The sequence below is a fragment of the Zootoca vivipara genome, chromosome 10 (genome assembly GCF_963506605.1).
Source record: "Zootoca vivipara chromosome 10, rZooViv1.1, whole genome shotgun sequence".
NCBI lineage: Eukaryota > Metazoa > Chordata > Lepidosauria > Squamata > Lacertidae > Zootoca > Zootoca vivipara.
The window spans coordinates 365,356-389,691 of record NC_083285.1 but is presented as its reverse complement, the minus strand read 5'-3'; the positions used below and the strand labels follow the sequence as shown (position 1 = coordinate 389,691).

Genomic DNA, 24,336 nt, shown 5'->3' with positions numbered 1-24,336 from the left:
GTCAGTATCCTTCTTGAACTGTAGTGCCCAGAACTGGACACAGTATTCAAGGTGAGGTCTGACCAGAGCGGAATACAGTGGTACTATTATTTCCCTTGATCTAGATGCTGCAGCCCAGAATTGCATTGGCTTTTTTAGCTGCTGCATCACACTGTTGACTCATGTCAAGTTTGTGGTCTACCAAGACTCCTAGATCCTTTTCACATGTACTGCTCTCAAGCCAGGTGTCTCCCATCCTGTATTTGTGCCTTTCATTTTTTTTGCCCAAGTGTAGTACTTTACATTTCTCCTTGTTAAAATTCATCTTGTTTGCTTTGGCCCAGTTGTCTAATCTATTAAGGTCATTTTGAAGTGTGATCCTGTCCTCTGGGGTATTAGCCACCCCTCCCAATTTGGTGTCATCTGCAAACTTGCTCAGGATGCCCTCAAGCCCATCATCCAAGTTGTTTATAAAGATGTTGAATAAGACTGGGCCCAAGACAGAACCCTGTGGCACCCCACTAGTCACTTCTCTCCAGGATGAAGAGGAGCCATTGATGAGCACCCTTTGGGTTTGGTCAGTCAGCCTGTTACAAATCCACTGAATGGTAGCATTGTCTAGCCCACATTTTACCAGCTTCTTTACAAGAATATCATGGGGCACCTTGTCAAAGGCCTTGCTGAAATCAAGATAGGCTACATCCACAGCGTTCCCGTCATCTACCAGGCTTGTGACTCTGTTTAAAAAAAGAGATCAGATTAATCTGAAATGACCTATTTGTCAGAAACCCATGCTGACTTTTAGTGATAACAGCGTTCCTTTCTAGGTGCTCATAGACCGTTTGCTTAATGATCTGCTCTAGAATCTTTCCTGGTATTGATGTCAGGCTGACTGGGCGGTAATTGTTTGGGTTCTATCTTTTCCCCTTTTTGAAAATAGGGACAACATTTGCCCTCCTCCAGTCTGCTGGGACTTCACCTGTTCTCCAGGAATTCTCAATCATTACACTGCCAGTGGTTCTGAAATCACCTCTGCCAGTTCTTTTAATACTCTTGGATGCAGTTCATCTGGCCCTGGAGACTTGAATACATCTAAACTAGCCAAGTATTCTTGTACTACCTCCTTGTTCTGGGCTGTGTTTCCCCTGCTGAATCATCTGCTCCATATTCTTCAGGTCGGGCATTGTTTTCTTTTTGGAGAAGACTGAGGCAAAGAAGGTATTGAGGAGTTCTGCCCTTTCTCTGTCCCCTGTTCACATTTCATTATCTTCTCCTCTAAGTTACCCCACTGTTTCCTTGTTCTTCCTTTTGCTACGGACAAACTCATAAAAGCCCTTTTTGTTGCTTTTAACCTCTAGCAAGCCTGAGTTCATTCTGTGCTTTAGCTTTTCTGACTTTGTCTCTACACGTGCTGGCTATTTGTTTGAATTCCTGTTATACTGTTATAGATATACTGTTGTTTTTGTAATTTAATCCAAAATATATCCAAGAATGGGGACAAGAAGTTTTATGTGAATTCTTGCAACCTCAAAATCATTATAATCCCCCCACTGAAATGATAGCCCATCTATCCTTTTTAATAATTGCATATTATTAAATATGCACAGAATCTCAACTGGCACCAATGGCTGCATATTAGCAGAATGCTCATCTGCAGAAAAGAAGGAAGAGGATTATTAACAAACATGCTGTTGGACAAATTTGCCCCATTGATCTTCCCCAGAGGGGAAGAAGGAGTCAGACACCAAGACCAGGCAAAACCAAAGGTTATTTATTCTGAAGACAGATCTGCATGGGCAACTAACTCCCCGACACGTGCTGCAAATAGGGAGAGCCGTCCTGTTCACATCAAAGGTACCTTATACCACACATGCTTCCAAACTTTACGCAGCCCTGTTAAACTTGCTTAGCTTAGTAATGAGACAGAGCCGAGAGGGAAATACCGGTAGTGCTGCTCCAGTTCACCAAATGAAAATTATCACACTAATTAACCGCAGTGCTTGAGAAATGAAGCAAAAGGGACAAAAGGCAAAGATGAAGAATACAAGCAATATGTAAAATGTTAGCAGCAGCAGGCACCAGGAATGGCTCTATAAAGGGTTTCATGCTTTTCCAGCCACTGCAGTAATTATTTGTGCAAGTATTATTATTTATTTAGCTGGCCAGTCAAAGCCATTTCCCAGGTGTGGCTGCTGTCACATCCTGACAGCTTCTAGGAGCCACAGGTGAGAGCTGAGTGCAGGATGGGGACCAAAGGTGGACAAACTACCCCAGAAGAAGCAGGACATGCCCCCCGCCAGACCTGTCCCACACTACCTCCTCCGCTAACACCCCAGACCTAGTTTGCATTCTGTTTTTAATAGTGGCTTGCAAGATGCAGGGTCCTTTCCATTTAAAGAATAGAAAAAAGAAAGTCTATATTTATTTCTCCAGGTAAGGTTCAATAGTCGCTCTTGCTTAGAAGTAAAACCCCATTGAAATTAGTGGGCTTCGCCTATTTGAATAGATGCAGAAAATATAATTGTGCTCTGCAAGTTTGCCAAAGCCCAAGTACCACCAAAGGCCTTTTTATCCTCGTTGTGGCAACATAGCTGCCAAGTTATCCCTTATTTTAAGGGATTTCCCCTTATGCTGAATAGGCTTCCTCGCGAGAAAAGGGAAAACTTGGCAGCTATGCAAGGCAGTTATGTCCACATAACATGCATCCAAATGGTCCACTGGAATTAAAGTTGCAGAAGCTTAGTAGTGGAAAGGAGGCCGAGGCTGCCTTTCAGAGAAGGGTGCCCACCCCCGCTACGCCCATAATTACCGGTAGGGTCGTTTGTCTTGTAGATGGCTTTTGCGATGGTTTAACGGCAAGGCCATCATCTCCCTGCCTCCGCCCCTCTGGCAAAAAAACAAGCTCAGCCTGTCAGCTCACCTTAATTCCCAAAGCTCCGATTAATACCCCAGCAGGCAAGAATGTAGAGGAGGAAATCTGGCACCCCACTAACCCATAACAATGTAAGTTGATGCACTTTTTAAATAAGGAGCGGCCAAAAAGGAGGGATGGATGGGCATGACCAACAAACTGCACGTAGTTTTCCACTAGGTTCAAATAATACCTCCACGCCCCTCCCTGCCTGCCATCTGCTGCTGTGCTGGCAGAGTTCACGGAGAAGCACCCAGTCGAGCTCTCCAACGTCATGCTGGGAATATTTGTTCTCTTTCCGCTTACAGCTGGTCTTCGCTGCCCTGCTTTAGGATAAAGCTCTAGCATTCCCGCAGATGATCCCCCACAGCGGGGGGTTTAAAATAGAAGGGCCACTCTGTACTCTACGCACAGCAATCGGGCTCTACGGAAAACACAGAATGCAGTTCTATGTTAGCCATTTGGATGTGCATGTCTGCGCGCGCGCAGTTAGCCTTGCCTAGGGCGCAAAAGAAGCCTCGGCGCGGCCGCCGCCACACTACGTACGACCATCAGCTGGGGACCCGCTGCAAAAGGTGGGCCCCGCACAGGGATCCGATCCCGCTCGTTCCCGACTGCGCTGCTCTCAGGGTCACCCACAAACAACTCCCGCGCGGGAACTTCAGCGCCGCTTGCTGCGCGCCGGCCGGGATCCCCAGCTGCGTAAAAGCAGCGCCGGGCGCACGTGCGACTCGGTCGCACTCGGAGCGCTTCAGCCGCCGCCGAGAAGCCAATAGGCAGCGGCTCTCGGCGCCCCCTTTCCTTTCTTGTGCAAGGTGATCTACCCTCTCGCGAGAACTGGCTAGTAAACAGATAGATCCCTCCTGCTCGCTTGGCTGCTGCTGCTGCTGCTGCTGCTGCTGCTGCTGCTGCTGCTGTCTCCCTCCCTCCCTCCCTCCATTAGAGGCACAGGAGGGGAAGTGGCCAGACGCTCGGGCTGCGGGCGAGTGAGAGAGAGCGAAGGCTTGGCGAGGTGAGTGCGGATGGGGAAGGAAGGAAGGCTGTCCCGGTGAAGCCCACCCCCTTCAGAGAGAGGTGGGGAGGGTGAGGGGTGGGCGGGAGACTTGTTTCACTTTGGTGCACTGTCACACCTACAAGGAGGTCATGTGGAGAGCCCCCCTCTTTCTTTCTTTCTTTCTTTCTTTCTTTCTTTCTTTCTTTCTTTCTTTCTTTCTTTCTTTCTTTCTTTCTTTCTTTCTTTCTTTCTTTCTTTCTTTCTTTCTTTCTTTCTTTCTTTCTCTTTCTTTCTTTCTTTCTTTCTTTCTTCTTTCTTTCTTTCTTTCTTTCTTTCTTTCTTTCTTTCTTTCTTTCTTTCTTTCTTTCTTTCTTGTGAGCCATCGGCAGAGGCCAGAGCCATCCCCGTGGGGGAAATGCCAGATGCTTCTGCCGAGAGAGGAGCAGATATTAGGAGGCTATCCAGAAAGAGGGGAGAGTGTATGCATGTCATATAAACGCTGTCAGTTTATATTTCTCTGTCTCCTGCTGGCCCTCCCCCAATCTTGATGCAAGAGTGAAGTGTAGGGTGTACCGTATTGGGGAAATGAGGTGCCTGTTACATGCAGCCTGTGACACGGTTGAGAAGTGCCCTTTTTCACCTGAGAATGGGGGCAGCTAAAGGGACAAGCTGTGACTCACTTCCAAGCCTCATATCTGCTTCCCAGTATGAGAGAAATTAGTTCCACTTGCTCACTTGGCTGGCTGTTTCAAAGCCTTGCTAATGTGGCAAAGGGATTGTCACTGAATTCATAGCAAAGATTCCACACACAGACAATTCTGTTCCAAACATAGATTGGCACGTGTGCTAAGTCACCTTCAGTTTCACGCTTGTGGATGTGCGCCATCAGTTGGTTTGGATTTCAGGTGTGCCTATGCATTCAGATCAAGTTGTGATCTCAAAATGCTCTGGGTTCCCAATTTTGCCAGCTACTTTAGCAGGTTTACATTCTTTCTGAAAAGTTGGCATGTTTTAGACTGCTGCTGTATACATGCTTACTTGGGACTGAGCCCCATGCAACTTAATCCCAAGGAAGCATGCATAGGATTTCTCTAAATACTTTTTTGGTTGTGATTCCCAAATATTTTACCAAGAGAGCTCAACGGTAAAACTGTTCTCTTCTTTTCCCCGACCTCTTGCTACATAACCCACTGTTGGCACCTTTGTGACCTGCATGTTCTGTCAGATACATTCAATAATGTGGCATCTTTTTAACAAGGATTTACAAGCCTGATAGAGGCCTAATACTGTACATAGTTCAGATATGTTCAGTTTTATTTTTTTCAAATTTGAAATGCTATTGTTAGCCAAACTTGAAGTGATGGGGAAACGTGCTTTAAAACAAATAGACTGTTCTAGAAAGCAATGTCCAAAGGGCATAGCACAAAGGTTAACTTGACTTCCTGATCAAAGTTTTGTTAGTTGAGGGTCTGCTTGAATCTTTTTGAAATACTGTAGGTTTGGGGAAAGAGCTAAAGGTGCACAGAAAGTAGGATAATGTTTAGGTTGTAGGCCTGATGCTTTAAAGAAGTCAAGTTTGTTAGAACAAAGCCTTCAAGTGCATACATGAGACAAAATGGTACATGAGAACAAAGAAGTTGGTGAACAAGATTAAAATCTGTATTTTTGATTAGCAGGTTTGTTTATTAGGAGTTAATTTTATGCTCTTAGCGTAGAACTATTTCATTGTCATTAAGCATGTGCTGAGCTCATGTTTCCTTTTGTGCTTGTTCCATATAGAGGGGTAGGTCATCAGGTCTGCAGTCTGTTTTTGTGTCTTACTTTATCTCAATTCTCAAATATCCTGCTGTGTGGCAGACAGTTCTGCAAAGTCACTTTCTGTAAATGGATCTCCGTGGAGAGGGATGTACGCACTGCTGCATGTACAGTATACAGGGTTCTGTGGAATATATTGTGAAATAGAGTCGCTTCTCTTCAGACAGCAAGAAAGAGCAAGAAATAAAAATAAATCTCATTAACAGCTTTTCCTGGTTATTTTGCAATCACTGCCATTTTCATTAATTTCTTGATTAACTTAAACTGGACTACTTACTAGGTGAAAAGTCAGTGAAGTTTTATTGACTTTCATGAGTTTTGTCAAGCCAAGGAACTTCCAGATGATGCAGTAAGCAGGTCTCAACACAGCATGCATCCTGGTAATATGTAATAGTTTGCATCAGGCATAGGCAAACTTGGCCCTCCAGGTGTTTGTGGGACTAGAACTCCCACCATCCCTGACCACTGTTCCTGTTAGCTAGGGGTGATGGGAGTTGTAGTCCCCAAACATATGGAAGGCCGAGTTTGCCTATGCCTGGTTTACATGATATATGTAATAATATATCAGCTTTTCCGGATCTAGTCTAGCACCCATTCTCAAGCAATGGCAAGACAGATGCTTTGGGAAGCCCTTTGGTAGGGATGAAGACAACAGTCTTCTCCTTTTTGCCCTCCAGCAGCTAGCATTCATAGTACTAGGGGTTGTATTTATATGGCATGGCCAATAGCCATCTTTCATAAAAAATCCCCTTTAAAGTAATATAAGCCACCTTATCTTTAGGCAGAAAGACCAGTCTTTTCATAGGCTGTTTGTGGAAATCTTGCACTGGCTTTGTTCTCATTGAGAGATGTGAATCTTGGAGGCAGTGTTAGAAACTCAGATATATAAGCTAGGCACCAAGTGGCTCCTTAAACCAAGATTATAGTTGCCAGGCTGCACAGAAGCAGCATTTTGGTTCCCGAAATTCATTCTGATTGTGTAGATATAACTGATAGAATTCTACAGGATATGGTATTAGTGTGTGAAAACAGTCAAGATCTAGTGATCCCCAGGCATGGATCCCCAGGCACTCAGTTGCAAGTGGCTGACAGCCAGGTGCAGAATCCGCCTGGGCTGATTTCGAACACTGCTTGGACGCAACAGTTCAGGCACCTACAACAGAAATGAACACTCAAGGTGAGCCTGTGTTCAGAGTAAGAGTTGGGAGGACCCTGATGTAACTTGAATAATCCATTCCTTCTGTCCAGATATTTATTTATTTATTTGCAACTTACCAAAGGAGCAGCTTCCCCCATTTCCATAGGCCTCTGGTTCCAGTGATGAACCGCACTTGCGATTTGTAACATTTAGCATAAATCTTTGTTGTTTACGACTACTACTACTTGCCCTATCCTTGGTAGAGAGAATGAGAATGTGATGCTGTTCTTTCCAGGGAGGGGGGTGGAAATCATTATTCTGTTCCTACAAATTTATATCCCTTTTTCTTCTAGCTAAGAGATTGTCAGCTTCTGTACTTTCAGTGGTCACTCTTGTAGATAGCTGTGTACAAGACAGTAGTGTGAGACACTCCAAAAAAGTCAGGACTAGTACAGGTATCAGTAGTTACCGGTATGTGGGGCTCATGTGCTCAGGCGCTGCGTAAAATACCTGAGGCGAGAACAGGTTTCGTTCCTTTACAAGTTAAATGGTAGACTTTAAATGAAGCAAAAACCACACACCTTGATTGGACTTTGGATCCAGATACAATGCATTCATGGTCCTATCAGGCACGGTTTGTTCATCCTTGCTGTAGTTTAAATAGTCAGACTTTTTCTATAGGCTTGGCTTTATCTTTGTAGCAAGTTGCAAAAAATTCTCAGAAATAATCTTTGAGAATTCCTGGAGAACAGGCGAAGTCCCAGCAGACTGGAGGAGGGCAAATGTTGTCCCTATTTTCAAAAAGGGGGAAAGAGAGGACCCAAACAATTACCGCCCAGTCAGCCTGACATCAATACCAGGAAAGATTCTAGAGCAGATCATTAAGCAAACGGTCTGTGAGCACCTAGAAAGGAACGCTGTGATCACTAAAAGTCAGCATGGGTTCCTGAAAAAATAAGTCATGTCAGACTAATCTGATCTCATTTTTTTGAAAGAATTACAAGCCTGGTAGATGAAGGGAATGCTGTGGATATAGCCTATCTTGATTTCAGCAAGGCCTTTGACAAGGTGCCCCATGATATTCTAGTAAAGAAGCTGGTAAAATGCGGGCTAGACAATGCTACCATTCAGTGGATTTGTAACTGGCTGACTGACCGAACCCAAAGGGTGCTCATCAATGGCTCCTCCTCATCCTGGAGAGAAGTGACCAGTGGGATGCCACAGGGTTCTGTCTTGGGCCCAGTCTTATTCAACATCTTTATCAATGACTTGGATGATGGGCTTGAGGGCATCCTGATCAAGTTTGCAGATGACACCAAATTGGGAGGGGTGGCTAATACCCCAGAGGACAGGATCACACTTCAAAATGACCTTAATAGATTAGACAACTGGGCCAAAGCAAACAAGATGAATTTTAACAAGGAGAAATGTAAAGTACTACACTTGGGCAAAAAAAATGAAAGGCACAAATACAGGATGGGAGACACCTGGCTTGAGAGCAGTACATGTGAAAAGGATCTAGGAGTCTTGGTAGACCACAAACTTGACATGAGTCAGCAGTGTGATGCAGCAGCTAAAAAAGCTAATGCAATTCTGGGCTGCATCAATAGGAGTATAGCATCTAGATCAAGGGAAGTAATAGTACCACTGTATTCTGCTCTGGTCAGACCTCACCAGGAGTACTGTGTCCAGTTCTGGGCACCACAGTTCAAGAAGGATACTGACAAGCTGGAACGTGTCCAGAGGAGGGCAACCAAAATGGCCAAAGGCCTGGAAACGATGCCTTATGAGGAACGGCTTAGGGAGCTGGGTATGTTTAGCCTGGAGAAGAGAAGGTTAAGGGGTGATATGATAGCCATGTTCAAATATATAAAAGGATGTCATATAGAGGAGGGTGAAAGGTTGTTTTCTGCTGTTCCAGAGAAGCGGACACGGAGCAATGGATTCAAACTTCAAGAAAGAAGATTCCACCTAAACATTAGGAAGAACTTCCTGACAGTAAGAGCTGTTCGACAGTGGAATTTGCTGCCAAGAAGTGTGGTGGAGTCTCCTCCTTTGGAGGTCTTTAAGCAGAGGCTTGACAGCCATATGTCAAGAATGCTTTGATGGTGTTTCCTGCTTGGCAGGGGGTTGGACTGGATGGCCCTTGTGGTCTCTTCCAACTCTATGATTCTATGAATATGAATAATATCAATATGAATAAATCTGTCTTTACCCAACCTGTGAAAATATTGTTGTTTACATGTGAAATATTTTTGATTTTATTCCTCTTTTAGACTTTTTAATTGTCATATCTTTATATTCTCTGAAATGCAGATAGATGAATAAAAATGTGAAACAGCTTAATCTCTGAAATTATATCACGAAAGATCTGTAGCAAGCTCATCTGCTAGGATAATACAAGGAATTACTTTAAATGCAGTATTCATCACTCAGATGTAAAGAGTAGATTGGTATTATGCAGTAAATTGTTTGGTTTTGTTGATCTAGTGGAGGCTTTACATATCTTTTGGTAATGATGGCTGGCATAAATCAAACATCCTATTGAAAATAAAATCACATAATCTTATCTCACTCTCTGTTCATTTTGGTGTATAGCTACATTTATAAGAGACCTGCTATTGACAGTAATTGCATTATAACGTTCTTCAGAGAATGAGCTCTGTAAACAAGCAGCACAACTAAAGTTTTAATTGTCTGTCAAACATTTGTTACAAATATTTTTAAAAGGATGTTGAATGCATCTTGATCAAGCAGGGGAAAGAGTGGAGGAAGATTGGAGAAAGTTTAAAATATATATAGGGAATTACTTTTGAAAGTTGAAAATCTGAACATCTAGGGAAATACAGAAGTTAAGGCAATAGGGAGATAAGAGGAGTCTATAAGGTTGAAAAATTGATATGCAAATATAAAGATGAGATTAAGAGGAATTAAGGAGATTATAGTATGAAGGAAGTAAAAGAGATGAAATAGAAACTGCTACAGTGATATTCAAAATGAAAATCAGATAGTGGGGAGTTGGGGAAGCCAAAAAGACAATGATTCAAAAAGTTGATTAAAGATGATATGCTTATGTTTTTGTATGTATTGATGTATTTTTGTATTGATGTTTTTTTTGTATTTTTGGTATTTTTGGTATTTTTTGTATGTTTTTTATGTTATAAAATGCTTAATAAAAATATTTTTTTAAAAAAAATGAATGCATCTTGATCAAGGAACCATGATGGAAATAAGAACAGAGACAATAAATAACTATTGCTTCAAAACTATGCTAACAGCTGACCTGGTGCTTGAAATGCCAGAGAGAGTCTTATCCAGCTGAGAAGATCTGTGTATCCATGGCATCTGAATGTCTTTTGGCAATTGCTCTCTCTCCCTCCATCTGCAGAAGCAAGTGAGCAAAGGGACATGTTTCTCTAAGAATAACTGAAAACAAAAGCTTAGATCGACCAGTGAAATATCTCAGACATTTGTTCCTTGCAATTGAAGTGTAGTTATTTGTTGTTTTATACCATGTTTTTGCAAAGGGTGTTGATACAGTCTGTTGTGCTGGACTCATTGGACTGAGGTTCTCAAAAGTTCCTGTTATGGGATGCTTTATAACCGTGGTTCCCAAACTGCTCCCCTCATGCTGATGATCTTCCAACTCTGATTCTATGACCTGGAATTCAATGGATACTGAATCCAAATGGTAGTGAACTCCTAGAAAGTTCAACGACCTAACTGAAATAAGGAAGGGCTGTTATCACTACAGCACAGAAATACTGTAAGGCTAAAAATAGCAAGCATTGTAACAAATGCTTACCAGATGCAAGGTTACAGTCCTAAATGTCAGGCAGTTTATTTTGCTGAGATTAGTAGAAATAATTAATAGAGACACTCTTTCATCTCAAAAACACATATGATTTTATAAATGTCCATCAAATAAATAGCTGGACCCTAACTGCTAATAGGGACGCAGGTGGTGCTGTGGATTAAACCACAGAGCCTAGGGCTTGCTGATCAGGGTCAGTGGTTTGAATCCCTACGATGGGGTGAGCTCCCGTTGCTCGGTCCCAGTTCCTGCCCACCTGGCAGTTCGAAAGCACTTCAAAGTGCCAGTAGATAAGTAGGTACCGCGGACGATGCCCTGATCTTATCCAGGACTCCAGTCGGGCTACGACGGGCGGTATGGTCATCAGCTGAATGGGCCTGAATGGGCCAAAGAGGCCTGTCTTGTCATAAATTATCAGAAGACAAAAGTAATGTCTTTCGCCAAACGCCCTAAGATTCGTCCATGGAGCATAAATGGTCGGAAAATTGAACAAGTTCACTGCCTAAAATACCTAGGTATAGGTTTCCATGATAAAGGGCTAAAGAAAGCCCATATAACACAGGCAGCGGCAGTTGGCCATAAGTCCTCCGTAGCTTTTTTTAGATCAAAGGAGGCACAATATATACCTGCGTCCCTAAAACTTTTTGAGGCAAAAGTGATGGCCCAATTGCTCTACGGAGTCCAACTACATGTTCCGCCACCAAATCTGATCCCACTTGAAAGAGTCCAGTCAAAATTTATTAGAGCAGCCTTCAAACGCTCCCCTGTATGGCAAACGCTGCCCTACGTCTAGAAGCAGGCATAATGTGTGTGGAAGGCAGAGTTTGGATATAGGCTTGCAACCTCTGGCTGAAACTACATCTGAACCCCCAGGGCCTAGCCCCGCTGACATTAAAAGACAAACATCAGTCTGCTTCAGGGGTCCCCAGACTTACCGGCGTTTGGGCCGGTTCCCACCACGCCGATCGCGCGGCGGGCCGGAGGACGGGGGAGCGCGTGCCTGTGCGGGCCGGCAGGCGGGGGAGTGCGCACCCGTGCGCATGCGCACGGGCACTTACTGGCGCGGCGGCGCGCTTCCAGGGTGGAAAAAGCGCCGAAAATCCGTTGTGCGCATGCGTATGGGCCTCCCCCGACCCAGAAGTGCACCAGAAATGACCTCTTCCGGGTCGGGAGAGGCCCATACGCATGCGCACAAAGGATTTTCGGCGCTTTTTTCCCGACCCGGAAGAGCGCTGCCGCGCTGCAAGAGCGGGCGGCGGGGGTCGTCGCGGGCCGGATTGGCAGGCCAATTGGGCCGCATCCGGCCCCCGGGCCGTAGTTTGGGGACCCCTGGTCTGCTTGGAGCAGGGTCGTAGTTAATAAGATGATAAGTACAGTCACGAAATTAAAAGACGCCTGCTTGGGAGAAAAGCAATGACAAACCTAGACAGCATCTTAAAAAGCAGAGACATCACCTTGCCTACAAAGGTCCGTATAGTTCAAGCTATGGTTTTCCCAGTAGTGATGTATGGAAGTGAGAGCTGGACCATAAAGAAGGCTGATCGCCGAAGAATTGATGCTTTTGAATTTTGGTGCTGGAGGAGACTCTTGAGAGTCCCATGGACTGCAAGAAGATCAAACCTATCCATTCTGAAGGAAATCAGCCCTGAGTGCTCACTGGAAGGACAGATCCTGAAGCTGAGGCTCCAATACTTTGGCCACCTCATGAGAAGAGAAGACTCCCTGGAAAAGACCCTGATGTTGGGAAAGATGGAGGGCACTAGGAGAAGGGGACGTCAGAGGACAAGATGGTTGGACAGTGTTCTCGAAGCTACGAACATGAGTTTGACCAAATTGCGGGAGGCAGTGCAAGACAGGAGTGCCTGGCGTGCTCTGGTCCATGGGGTCACGAAGAGTCGGACACGACTAAACGACTAAACAACAAAGTACAGTATAGGCCTTCACCCAACTCTCCTGTTGTCGCATGATTACAACTCAGCAAAGAATAGTGTCAAACAGAGGATGACAGATATCGAGAGACAGAATGATTTGAGCAATGTTCCTTATTTTCTGATCCAGCAGGAACGGAGATATTTGTCCCTCCCAGCCAAATATCTAGCTCATCTCGAGATACCTTCACATAGAAGAGCGATCGCCCTGTGTGCCACCTGCCGTTTTGCAAGGGAAATTTAGTCGGGTTCCACTGGGCGAGAGACTTTGCCCGTGTGAGTCCAGTGAGGTAGAGACCATCGAGCACATGCTTTTGCGATGCTGTTTCTATGGGGACATACGAAATGATCTTATTTATACGACACTGGCTGATTTCCCAGGACGATCGGATAGTTTCTATATGAAATGGCTTCTCTCGGACTCTAACTCAAATGTGACACCCAAGGTAGCTAAATTCTGCACTAAAGCCATTAAGCTTCGCCCTAATTAATACCACCCATATTATTTTATGATAGAGCCAGAGAAGAATCAGAGTCATTATTTGTTATAGTTCATCCTCTGATGTAGTGCTATTTTGGTTTAAGGATGGTAAATTTTATTAGTCTAGTCTATTAGTCTAGAATATATTTTAGATTATATCTCTGAATGTTTTCCTTCTTATGTTTTACTAGCTGGCCCGGCCACGCGTTGCTGTGGTTCTTTCCTGTGATTCCCCCCACTCTGTCCGGACACATGACTTATCCTGCCCTCACCCCCGATTCATCCCTGTGACTGTCCCCGTTCTGTCCCGACCCATGAGCTATCGAGCCCCCTTTTCTCCCCCACCCCCGCGGCACATCCATGTGACTGGCCCCACTCTGTCCCGACCCATGAGCTATCGAGTCCCCTTCTCCCCCCATCTCTCCGGCACATCCCTGTGACTGGCCCCACCCTGTCCTGACTCATGAGCTGTTGGCATAGGTGTGAACTCCCAGATAGAAAAATCCAGGATCGGCACCGGAAGTCGCACTGCGGCCATTTTGGAACTGGGCAGAGCAGCACTGGAAGTTGCTTCTACGCATGCTCTGCCCATTTCCAAAATGGCTGCAGTGCCAGAAATCGCTTCTGCGCATGTCCAGAAACTCCAGACATGCACAGAAGGAGCCTCCCCAGGCCGGTAAGAATCCGGGGGATTTACAGGGTTTTTTTTAAAAATCCGGGCTGCCAGCGGGAAACGGCTGGAAAACGGGGGTTTCCCGGGGAATACGGGAGACTTGGCAACTATGGCTATCGAGCCCCCTCCTCCCCCCACCCCCGTCTGAACCCTCTGTTGTCCCCGTGGATTGTTGCTCCCTCCCCCCTGTATTTCCATACCTGGGCCCCCACCCTTGGAGAAGGAACTGTCAGCTTCTGGGTTCTATTTCCCAGCATGCACTTTTGTCTGAGCCCTCTGTTGTCCCCAGGGAGTGTTGTCGCCTCCCCCCTGTATCTCCATACATTGGCCCCTGCGCATACATCGTGAACATTTCTTTGTACTGTATTTAGATTTTAAAAAGTTGAAATAAGAACATGAGAAGCAGAAGTTATTATTGTTTAATTTTATTTTGGGGGTTGTCATTTATTTTGGTGGGTATTGTATGATTTGGGCGTTGTGTGTTTTGTGGGGGGTTTTGTGTGTGTTTTTGGTTGTTTGGATAAAATTTGGAGTAGGTGTTTTGAATGTAGGGTGTGGTTTTGGGTTTTTTTATTGTGATGTTTGTGATGTTTTATTTCTCTAGTTGGGGTTGTCATTTATTTTGGTGTGTAGTGTATGATTTTTGGTGTGGGTGGTTGCTTTTTGCTTTTTTATTTTTGGTGTAATTTTTTGGAATGTAGGATGGGATGTATTTTGTTTTTTTAATGTGTTTGTAACTTTTTTATTTTTATGGTTTTTATTGTGGGTATAATTAAGGAGTATTTGGTGTTGAGGAAGGTGAGGAGAGGTCCGTTTGGACACCGGGCATGCGTAGAAGCGACTTCCGGTGCCGCTCTGCTCAATTTCCGGTGCCCACACATGGGAAGAGCGGCACCCAAAATGGAGGCTCCCTGGCAGGTAGGAAATCCGGGAGATTTCCGAGCGGGGTTTTTTAAAAAATAGGGAGGGGGGGGGGAACACACACTTAACTGGTTGCATCAGGTCTTTTAGATCTCATAAGGATTTTAATTATGATTATACTTGCTTGCTTGTTTTTGCTAGTGTAAATTTTAAAGTCATGTTTAATTGTTCTCTCCTTGACAATAAACTTGAAAAACCACTAGTTTCAAAAAATATACCTAAGCCTTTACTAGTTTGTGGGGGCCAGCAGCAAGGGGGTGGAGAGCTCAGACAGGTTCCTTTCTAGCCAATTTCACTGACATTTTCCTTGACATCTTCAGTGGTGGTTGACATGGCAGTGATTTCAATGTAACTCTGCATAATATATGCATTCAGACAGGGTGGATTTGATTTAAATCACGATTTAAATCACTAGTCAGTAAGGCTTGATTTAAATCATAGTTTTCTACATAAAGACTAATTCTTGCTGGTATAACTTTAATATGCAAGTAGATGAAGATTTTTAGAATAACAACTTTTCATATTAGGTTTTTTATCCCCAGTTTAATAGGTTAATCATTCATACTGTATTTGGACAACTTTTCTGTTGTACTTAGGAAGGAGAAAAATAATCATTACCTTAATAATAACAATTTAAATAGATTTATTCAACTGAAACAATAACATTACAGCATATGTTATTTGCTTAAACAAACATCCATGTTTGTTAACTAATTTGGCTAAACAAAAACAATATATATATATATTTTAAGAAACTTAGACTGTCAGCCCAGCCTACACATGAAAAATTTAAATACTGTCCACTCCAAACCAATCAGAAAAATATTGTTTCTATTCTATTCACTGGACTTCTTGAAACTTAGCACTGATTCTGTATTCATAAGTTTGTAGAACAATAGGATTAAGGTCTTTTTCTCAACTCTGTTCATGTTATAACATTTTTGCTGTGAAGAAGAGGCATGTGATCTCTGCTGAGTCAAATTCAGTTTTGAGAACTGCAAAAGTAAACCAAGCATCTGTAAAATATCTTGTAGGCAGAGAAACTGCCCAATGATCTTACAAAAACCTCTGGAAGAGCATGACATTGTGAATAGATTAATGGAATTTATTTACCAAAAAAATTAAACATATACAACCTCATTCTACATAATTAAAAAACTAATCTTTATTTCATGATGGAATAACCTTTGGATGGTAATGTATTTTCCTCAAAAAGCATTTTTTTTAAAAATCCAATTTAAATAAAAAAAAAATCATTTTTTTTATTTTTATTTTAAAAATCATTGATTTTTATCCACCCTGCCTTCAGATCTACTTTCCTCTTTCTGTTTCATTGGGTTCTGGGTCTTTGTTTGTGTGTGTGTGTGTGTGTGTGGAGAGGGTGTTTACTGTATGGGACACAGGCTGAAAATAGCCGTATCAATCTGCTGTACCCAAAGGAGATTCCTGAGTGACTTGAGTCCATGATGGTTGACTTCAGGTGTTTATAGGCGGGTGAATAGTGGAACATCCCACAGTACGAAAGCGTCCCAGGCAGAAATTAATACTGTAAGGGACTCTGTGTTCTGTTTTTTGGTGAGGGGAAATGAATTTTCTTCTGTGGAGTAATGATGATTTTATGCACTCTGTTTCAGTACATGTTACTATGGCAATGACTGCAGGGACTCCAACTTCCTTTCCCATGAGCAACCACACCCGGGAGAGAGTGACAGTCGCCAAGCTCACACTGGAGAACTTTTATAGTAACCTAATTTTACAGCATGAAGAAAGAGAAACCAGGTACTGGGTGTTAGATTTCTTCTACACTGAGATTTCTATGTGTGGTAGATGTTTGGTGTGTGTGTGTGTGTGTGTGTGTGTGTGTGTGTGTGTTATTCCCCCTCAAAACATGTTCACAACTCTGGCTAGCAAATAACTTTTAACTGGCCACCTATTTTCTCGGTGTGAATAGCTAAAATGGTTTCAGCAGCTTTCCCTTGTGCCATTTCAGCTGCTGTTCTGCAAAAAGCATCCTCTGATTACAATGCTGATATTTGTGTATCAATGTACTTGTTAATTAACCCCTTGGAAAAGCTGAGGTCTCAAAAGAAGCTTGGAAAAGCAAGGTCTCTGCTTTTTATCTAGATGTTCAGCAAAATGTACCTTTTTATTTTTAGTTGGATATTATTTCCCTACACCAAGTCAGTGAAGAAACATGTTTTGCGATACTTTGCAAGAAATGTTGAAGAGAGGAGAAGGTGGAGACACGTAAGATGAGAGAAGATTGTTCTTATGTTGTCTTGTGTCCTTCTATTCTCTTGTGTCGGGATTAGCAACCAGGAGGCTGGACAGTGAACTTTTTACTCCTCTCCTCACCTTCCAGGGAAACACAAAAGGGACCCAAGCAGGCGAATAAGTCTGTGAGTGGTCCTCTGGATCTCTGTATGTCACCCAGACTTCCCCAACCTGTTGTCCTCCAGATGATGTTGGACCCAAGCTCCCCTCACTTGCAGCCAGCTTGGTGAATGGTCATAATAATTTCTATAATAATAATTTATTATTTATACCCCGCCCATCTGGCTGGGTTTCCCCAGCCACTCTGAGCAGCTTCCAACAGAATATTAAAATACAATAGTCTATTAAACATTAAAAGCTTCCCTAAACAGGGCTGCCTTCAGATGTCTTCTAAAAGTCTGGTAGTTGTTTGATCAGAGAGGGTGGTAGTTGTAGTCCAACATCTGCTGGGTGCCAAGTTGGGGAAAGATGAGGAAGGGCACTGGGTAAACAGTGGCAGCTTAAAATAAACTTGTATTCTGTACTAGACATTTCTGTGTTCCAATTCTTCCTACTGATATGATTTGAGGAGTGAAGTCAGTCTAGTAGAGTCAAATACAGGCTGTTCATTTTATAATAGATACACACACACCTTTTTTTTCTACCAACCTAGGCAGAAGAAACTAGAAGTGGCCATGGAGGAGGAAGGTTTAGCAGATGAAGAGGTAATGTGGATGTAATTTAAGCTGGAAGCTTTTACACTTTACTGTTCAGAATTGGTGCTCAATGATTCACGGGCATACACTTGAGCGGTCTCTCTTGGAATCACGATGCCTAGAAAGCAAGAGTAAGCAGAAGAGAACACATGTAGGAGGTAATAACTGCACCTTCTTTGTTGTGGGAAAGTAGGATTGCTAGATTTTGGAACAGGATAGAGTTATTCTGTAGAAGGAGCTGCCTTTTCCTTAAGGAGGAAGATAATCCCATATAATCGAACCAGTACAGTGGTGCCTTGCAAGACGAAATTAATTCGTGCCGCGAGTCGCTTCGTCTAGCGATAATTTCGTCTTGCGAAGCGCTGGTTGCCGCGGCAAAAAACAAACAAACAAACAAAAACCGCTGAAAAACTTCGTCATGCGAGTCACCAAAAATCACAAGATGCTTTCGTCTAGGGAGTTTTTCGTTGCGCGAGGCATTCGTCTTGCGAGGCACCACTATACAGTATTGATATTTTAATGGTTTCAAACACTTGCGGTCTCTTTTAGCATAGCAGATTCAGCAAGACTGCCTTTTATTGGCAAAGATTTTCAAACAGTTTTTATTGGTTGGTTGTAATTGATTTTAGTATTTATACTGTGCTGTAAGTCACTGTGGTTCACTTTTATAAGTAGAAAAACTAATGAATCATCATGCTCTCTAGTAATCCATTCCTTATAGCACCGCGAGAGTGGGGATGATTCTGCAATAGTTTTTAGCCATTATATTGACCTTGCAATTTTTCATAAATAACACACCAGCGATTGAGAGGGCCAATGTCACACAATGATGTGACATCCCGCATGTGATGTTGTGTGACGATGTGACGTCACCACTGGATATTGAGGGGGCTTAGCACCCTCCTTAAAAACTGGGGGGGGGCAGGAGCCAATGCCTCTGATAGCATGCTACAAGAGATGATTGGGAAAGTTGGGGAATCTCATGTTGACAGAAATGGGGATACAGTGCCATCTTGTGGCTGTAAATGATACAAGATAAAAAGCATTGGGGTTTTTAGAGGCACCCTATCAGTCCGAAAGCACGTCAAAGTGCAAGTAGATAAATAGGTACCGCTACAGCGGAAGGTAAATGGTGTTTCCTGCACTGCTCTGGTTCTCCAGAAGCGGCTTTGTCATGCTGGCCACATGACCTGGAAGCTGTATGCCGGCTCCCTCGGCCAATAATGCGAGATGAGCGTGCAACCCCAGAGTCGGTCACGACTGGACCTAATGGTCAGAGGTCCCTTTACCTTTTATCATAGTAGAATCAGAGAAAGGTAGCGTTGTAAGGGACCGCAAGGGTCATCTAATCCAACCCCCTGCAATGAAGGAATCTTTTGCCCAATGTGGGGCTTGTGTCCATGGCCCTGAGATTAAGAGTCTCATGCTCTACCAACTGATGTTTGCCTATTTTGCTCATGAAAACTATTATTTGGCACCTTTTCTAATATTATGCAGCATGCTGTATATTGCATGTCAGTTATTAACCAATTTTCTGTTGAAGATGGGGCTCAAAGCATGGACCTATAAAGTTGCGTTACACAAAAGCAGACCATTGGTCTATCTACCTCAATACTCTCAGTAGCAGCCGCTCTTGAAGGTCTAAGTCCTAGCTAAGATACCACTGCCTATTTAACTGTTTTGACCAGGAGTGATATGTATTTTGGGAGTAGGTCATTGGAGGAAAACTAGCCATAAGCCTGGGTTTGCACAACAAGCCATTGTGACAGGAACAGCACAGAGGTGCTGTGAGAACTTTTTCAACAGCAGGCACCAGCTGCATAATCACATTAAACCATAGTTTGTTTTAAAATATTAAATTTTGTTTATGCTTAAATAATACATTTTGTTTATGTTTGAATATTAAATGTGCAAAGCAAAAATTCTTAATTTCACATATATGCCCATGGTGTCTGAACTGGCAGTGACAGATGAAGAACAAGGCCTTGGGCTTGTAGTGGATGGCTCTATGAAGATGCTGGCCAGTGGGCAGCAGCTGTTGAAAAGGCAAATGCTAGGAGTCATAAGGAAAGGAATCAAAAACAAAACTGCCAATACCAGAAGGTCATCATACACCTGGTCACTTCGCCTCACAAAGGGTATTGTAGAGTTTGAAAAAGGTTCAGGAAAGGGCACCCAAAATTATCAAGGAGATGGAGCAACTCCCCTGTGAGGAAAGGGGACAGGGGGGGTGTGGAGTGCAGAGGGGGTAGGAGCCCGCTGCGCCGGGCCAGCCCTCCCTACCGAAATGACACGAGTCGCTGGAGTGACACCACTTGGGGCTGGTATTGTTTCAGTGGCACGGTCTGTCCTGGGGCAGTGGGTTCTGTTCGCCCTCTGCACCCCGCCATGGAAACACTTCTCACAAAGCCACTTGAGGAGTGTTTCCCCGGTGGGGTAGAGAGGGTGAGCAGAGCCCCCACTGCACCAGGTCAGCAATTGCTGCCGAAGCAACACCAGTGCAGGGCTGGCTCGGGCAGAGGCGTAGGAAGGTCAGGTGGTACCCGGTGCGGAAAATTTCTTGTCACCCCCCTCCCCCACATTGATTTTTTTTTCTTTTTGCCTGCAAAAATGGTTTTACGCTATTTCATATTTTCTTACAAAGGAATGTGGATTCTGAGCCTCTGATAACAAGTAGGTGACTATGGACAGATACTTAAATCTACAGTTTTGGCTTGTGTTATTTCATTTATATTTGTTTATTTATTTAATAAAATTTGTTTTTTAAAAAGCAGTTTACCAAAACAAAAAACAAAAAAACCCACAGCAGTAAAATCAAGAAAAATTAACATTCCTACTTTAAAACATACAAAAGCTAAAATATTACCGGTACCAGTAAGATTAAAATTACGTCAACTTCCTAAGCATCTAGGTATGCTTACCTAAAAAAGAATGCTTTTAGCAGGTGCCCGAAAAGAGTCTAGCAAAGGCACATGCTTTGTTGAAATTTCAGCCTTCACGGCATAGGAAAACGGCCAAGTAAACAGCTATTTTCCTGGAGGAGGGTCAAGATATTAACTGATATGCATGAAATTTCATATGTAGCTATATATTCCCTAGTGTAGTAAGATAAGACCTTTGGAGCAGGTATTTTTTTTAAAAAAAGTTTTTTCATGAACCGCCCTAGTAGGGCAGTAATCATTCCTTGATAATTTGTCACCCCCCTCCATGATGGCACCTGGGGCAGCCCCTCCCCTTTCCTACATCCCTGGGCTCGGGGATGGCGGTGTGAGGAGCAGCCCCCCCCAAGTGTGCCTGGGGCAATCACCCCGGAAGCTCCCCCCCCCGCTACGTCCCTGCAGTACACACGGGTTGTTACTTTTTGTTTAGTGAAAAGGTGAGTTAGAAGTGCATAAAACTATGCATGGCATGGAGAAAGTGGATAGAGAAAAGTTTTTCTCCCTTTCTTATATTCAGTGAAACTGAATGTTCTAAGATTCAGGACAGACGAAAGAAACACATGGTTAAAACTAGGGAATTTGCCCCCATAAGAGGAAGTGATGACCACCAACCCGGATGGCTTTAAAAAAGGATTTGACAGATTGGTGGAGGAAAAGGCTATCCGTGGCTGCTAGCCATGATGTCTGTCCTCTGCCTCCAAGGTCAGAGGCAATATGTTGTGGAAGGAGAATGCTGTGGCTTGCATGTCGTCTTTGCAGTCTTGGCCACTGTGAAAACAGAACAATGGACTAGATGGGCCACTAGCCTGACCCAGCGGGGCTATTCTTGTCTTCCTCTTTTATGATACATTAACCACACCAATGGGAGTCCCTGAGTCCTTCATCCCTATGGGAGGCCAGATGGAATTATATCCCATTCTTGGTGATAGTAGCATTATAAACGGGTTACTCGTTTATACCATTTTTGTGGATTTTCTCATGCTTAATATATATTTCAGAAAAAGCTACGGAGATCTCAGCACGCCCGCAAAGAAACCGAATTTCTGCGGCTGAAGAGAACAAGGCTAGGCCTCGATGACTTTGAATCTTTGAAAGTTATTGGAAGAGGTGCTTTTGGAGAGGTTCGTAATTTGTGTATTTTCTTAGGACCTCTTAATTTCGGGATACCTTCCTGTCAGAATAACTTACTGAACAATAATCCTGTTTATGGTATGCAGGGCAGGGAAGAACAGGCCTTATAATGAGCTCAGAATCCTTCATTTTTTGTACTGCTCTCCCTCCCCTGGCTGGCTCTTTGAGACTTTGTTTATTGAATGTTTATCACAGTTATTAAAAAATCAGTAAACTTGGGTTTCTCTCCCTGCACCCCCAATTTTCTCAGTTCTCCTTAGAGACCTTCCTTCTAATCTTCATGGATTTTAGTAGCATTTTTTTGCTCTTTGTAGCAGAGATCAGGTGTTCATATAGATTGCCTGTTACGCTCACCCTTCTTCCATTTTTTGGAAATGCTCTTAAGCCAGTCTGCTGCATTTACCCCAGTATTGCAAATTTGTTAGCTTAACAGTATGCTTTAATAATGGCTTTAAAAAATTAATTAATCCACAGGTCCGCCTCGTTCAAAAGAAAGATACGGGTCATATTTATGCAATGAAGATACTAAGAAAAGCTGACATGCTAGAGAAAGAACAGGTATGTCTTTTTAGTATATTGCAAGCACTTCAAAACCAATAGTGATGATGCACCTTGTTGTGTGCAATATGCATTTGTAGTATTGCCACTTCGAGCTGAAAAAGGACCAGATTGTGGGTACCTGTTCCTGCAGCACATTTGTTGCCCTCGGGATGCATTGCTTGCCACTATTAGTAGAACTGAGAAGTTGGGCAAGATAGAAGGATGAGCTGGCTGAGACTGAGATTTTTGGGTGGAAGACAGATCAGGCTGTCTTTAAAACAAAACCCTGGGGACTGGGGCTATATATGCATGCCGTGCTAATCCCTCTTCAGGGTCTTTGGGAAAGTGTGTGCTGCAAATCTAAAACAAATCTATATTTATATTTCTTGAGAATAGTGTGATGTGATTCCTTAGTCAGTTTGTGTGCAAATATTACATGTATTTCCACTAAATCCTGGACTGGAAGGAATTGTGGCACTATCCAACAGCTGTGTGAAGCTGTCTTGTCGCAGATTCAGCATTGTGGATCCATGCTTGCACAACTTATCTCTCAAAAAATCTGAAAAGTGTAGCTTGTGACTCAGGTATGTTGGTGCATCTTGGCTAACACCCCTGGAAGTAAAAGCTGGTATTGGCCATTTAGGTAAGGTAAAGTTACGGTAAATAACCCCTGGATGATTAAGTCCAGTCAAAGGCAACTATGGGATGCGGCGCTCATCTTGCTTTCAGGCTGAGGGAGCCGGCATTTGCCCATAGACACCTTTCTGGGTCATGTGGCTTCTGGCCATAGAAGGAAAACACAAAAATAGCCAGTCATTTGAAACACTTAATCAGGAGTTGAATTCTAAGATAGAATTAAATACCTTGTGTTATTTAATTGTTTACTGTAAACTATTGTTTACTGTATTGTTTACCTTCTTTACTGTGCGATGGAGCGAATTCACGTGAGCATGTATGATACATGATCACTACGCCTTAACACGTAAAGCTTGGTTCTGCAAAATGGACCTCAAGCTTGCAAATTGATTGAGCTTGTCTGACAGCTGTTACCTCTGTTGATAGCATAAATAGGCTTTCTTTGAAATTATTTGGCTTGTATTGCCCAAGAGGGCAATGTAGAGGGAATGTTGAAGTCCCAGTGAAATCAATGACACAGAGTTAAGTACTAAAAATTTAATAATATCAATGGCAATTGTATGCCTTGTAACTTTCTGGGGCTGACACTGAAATCGCTCTAGTTTATTTTGGGAAGTGCGTGTGCGCGCAAACCCATGTACTTACACTTTTATATTATCTAGCAGTAATGCATTTCTACATTGCATATGAAAATGGGTCAACTGGTGGTTTATGTAGGAGAATAATTCTTTATGTATTGGCTATTGTGAACATTCTGTTTTGTTGTTCAATATTCACAACTATAGGTGGCTCATATACGGGCAGAAAGAGATATACTGGTTGAAGCAGATGGTGCCTGGGTGGTGAAGATGTTTTATAGTTTTCAAGACAAACGGAATCTCTACCTGATCATGGAATTTCTACCTGGAGGTAAATAAATAGTCCATGCTTCATGACTGAAACCAGTGTCACTGGCTGGACTGAGAGCTGGGTAGAATCTAGACACAAATAAAAACCGCTCTGAAAATGCTTTTTTTTTAGCAGCACTTTAAAAAATATATTGACTTTTCCATAAGACTCACCATCGCCATCTAGTGTCACATTGTATATTGCACTTAAAACACACTTAAAACGTTTTATTTGCAGCTGTATAGCTGAGTCCCTGGACTGAGGAAAGTGTATAGCTATTCCCAGTCATTTAAGCACAATTAAAGGATGAAGAATGTTTTGTTCACACTGGCATTTATTCTGTCACATAATGTAGCAATACAAATACCGTTATTGTTTTAAAAAATCAAGAGAATGCTTAAGTGTATATGCAAGTGACTACATAAAATGTTTGGAGTCCTCCCCAATATTTCATGAAAGGGCCTTTATTACTCTGCTCTGAATTGCTGAGTTTCAAAAATACTTATTGGAACTGATTGACCTTGTGTCTTTATAAATATTTGGATTACCAAAGCCTATTTAACTGTAAAATCCTATAAT

At 43.0% G+C, this 24,336-nt stretch overlaps 1 protein-coding gene across 3 annotated transcripts in view; it reads left to right on the top strand.

Moving 5' to 3' along the window:
- Positions 1–3,761: 3,761 nt before the first annotated feature.
- STK38L (serine/threonine kinase 38 like) overlaps positions 3,762–24,336 on the top strand; it is a 42,184-nt gene continuing 21,609 nt past the window's right edge. The window contains exons 1-6 of one of the 3 annotated variants that reach the window (XM_035126721.2): positions 3,762–3,902; positions 16,289–16,433; positions 17,581–17,632; positions 21,561–21,683; positions 22,168–22,251; positions 23,655–23,778. In XM_035126721.2, the coding sequence (XP_034982612.1) occupies positions 16,300–16,433; positions 17,581–17,632; positions 21,561–21,683; positions 22,168–22,251; positions 23,655–23,778 (517 nt within the window). In that variant the 5' untranslated portion in view covers positions 3,762–3,902; positions 16,289–16,299. Of the gene's footprint in view, positions 3,903–16,288; positions 16,434–16,470; positions 16,902–17,580; positions 17,633–21,560; positions 21,684–22,167; positions 22,252–23,654; positions 23,779–24,336 lie in introns of those variants that run through there. The other 2 variants (XM_060279469.1, XM_060279468.1) reach the window with 2 other exon arrangements.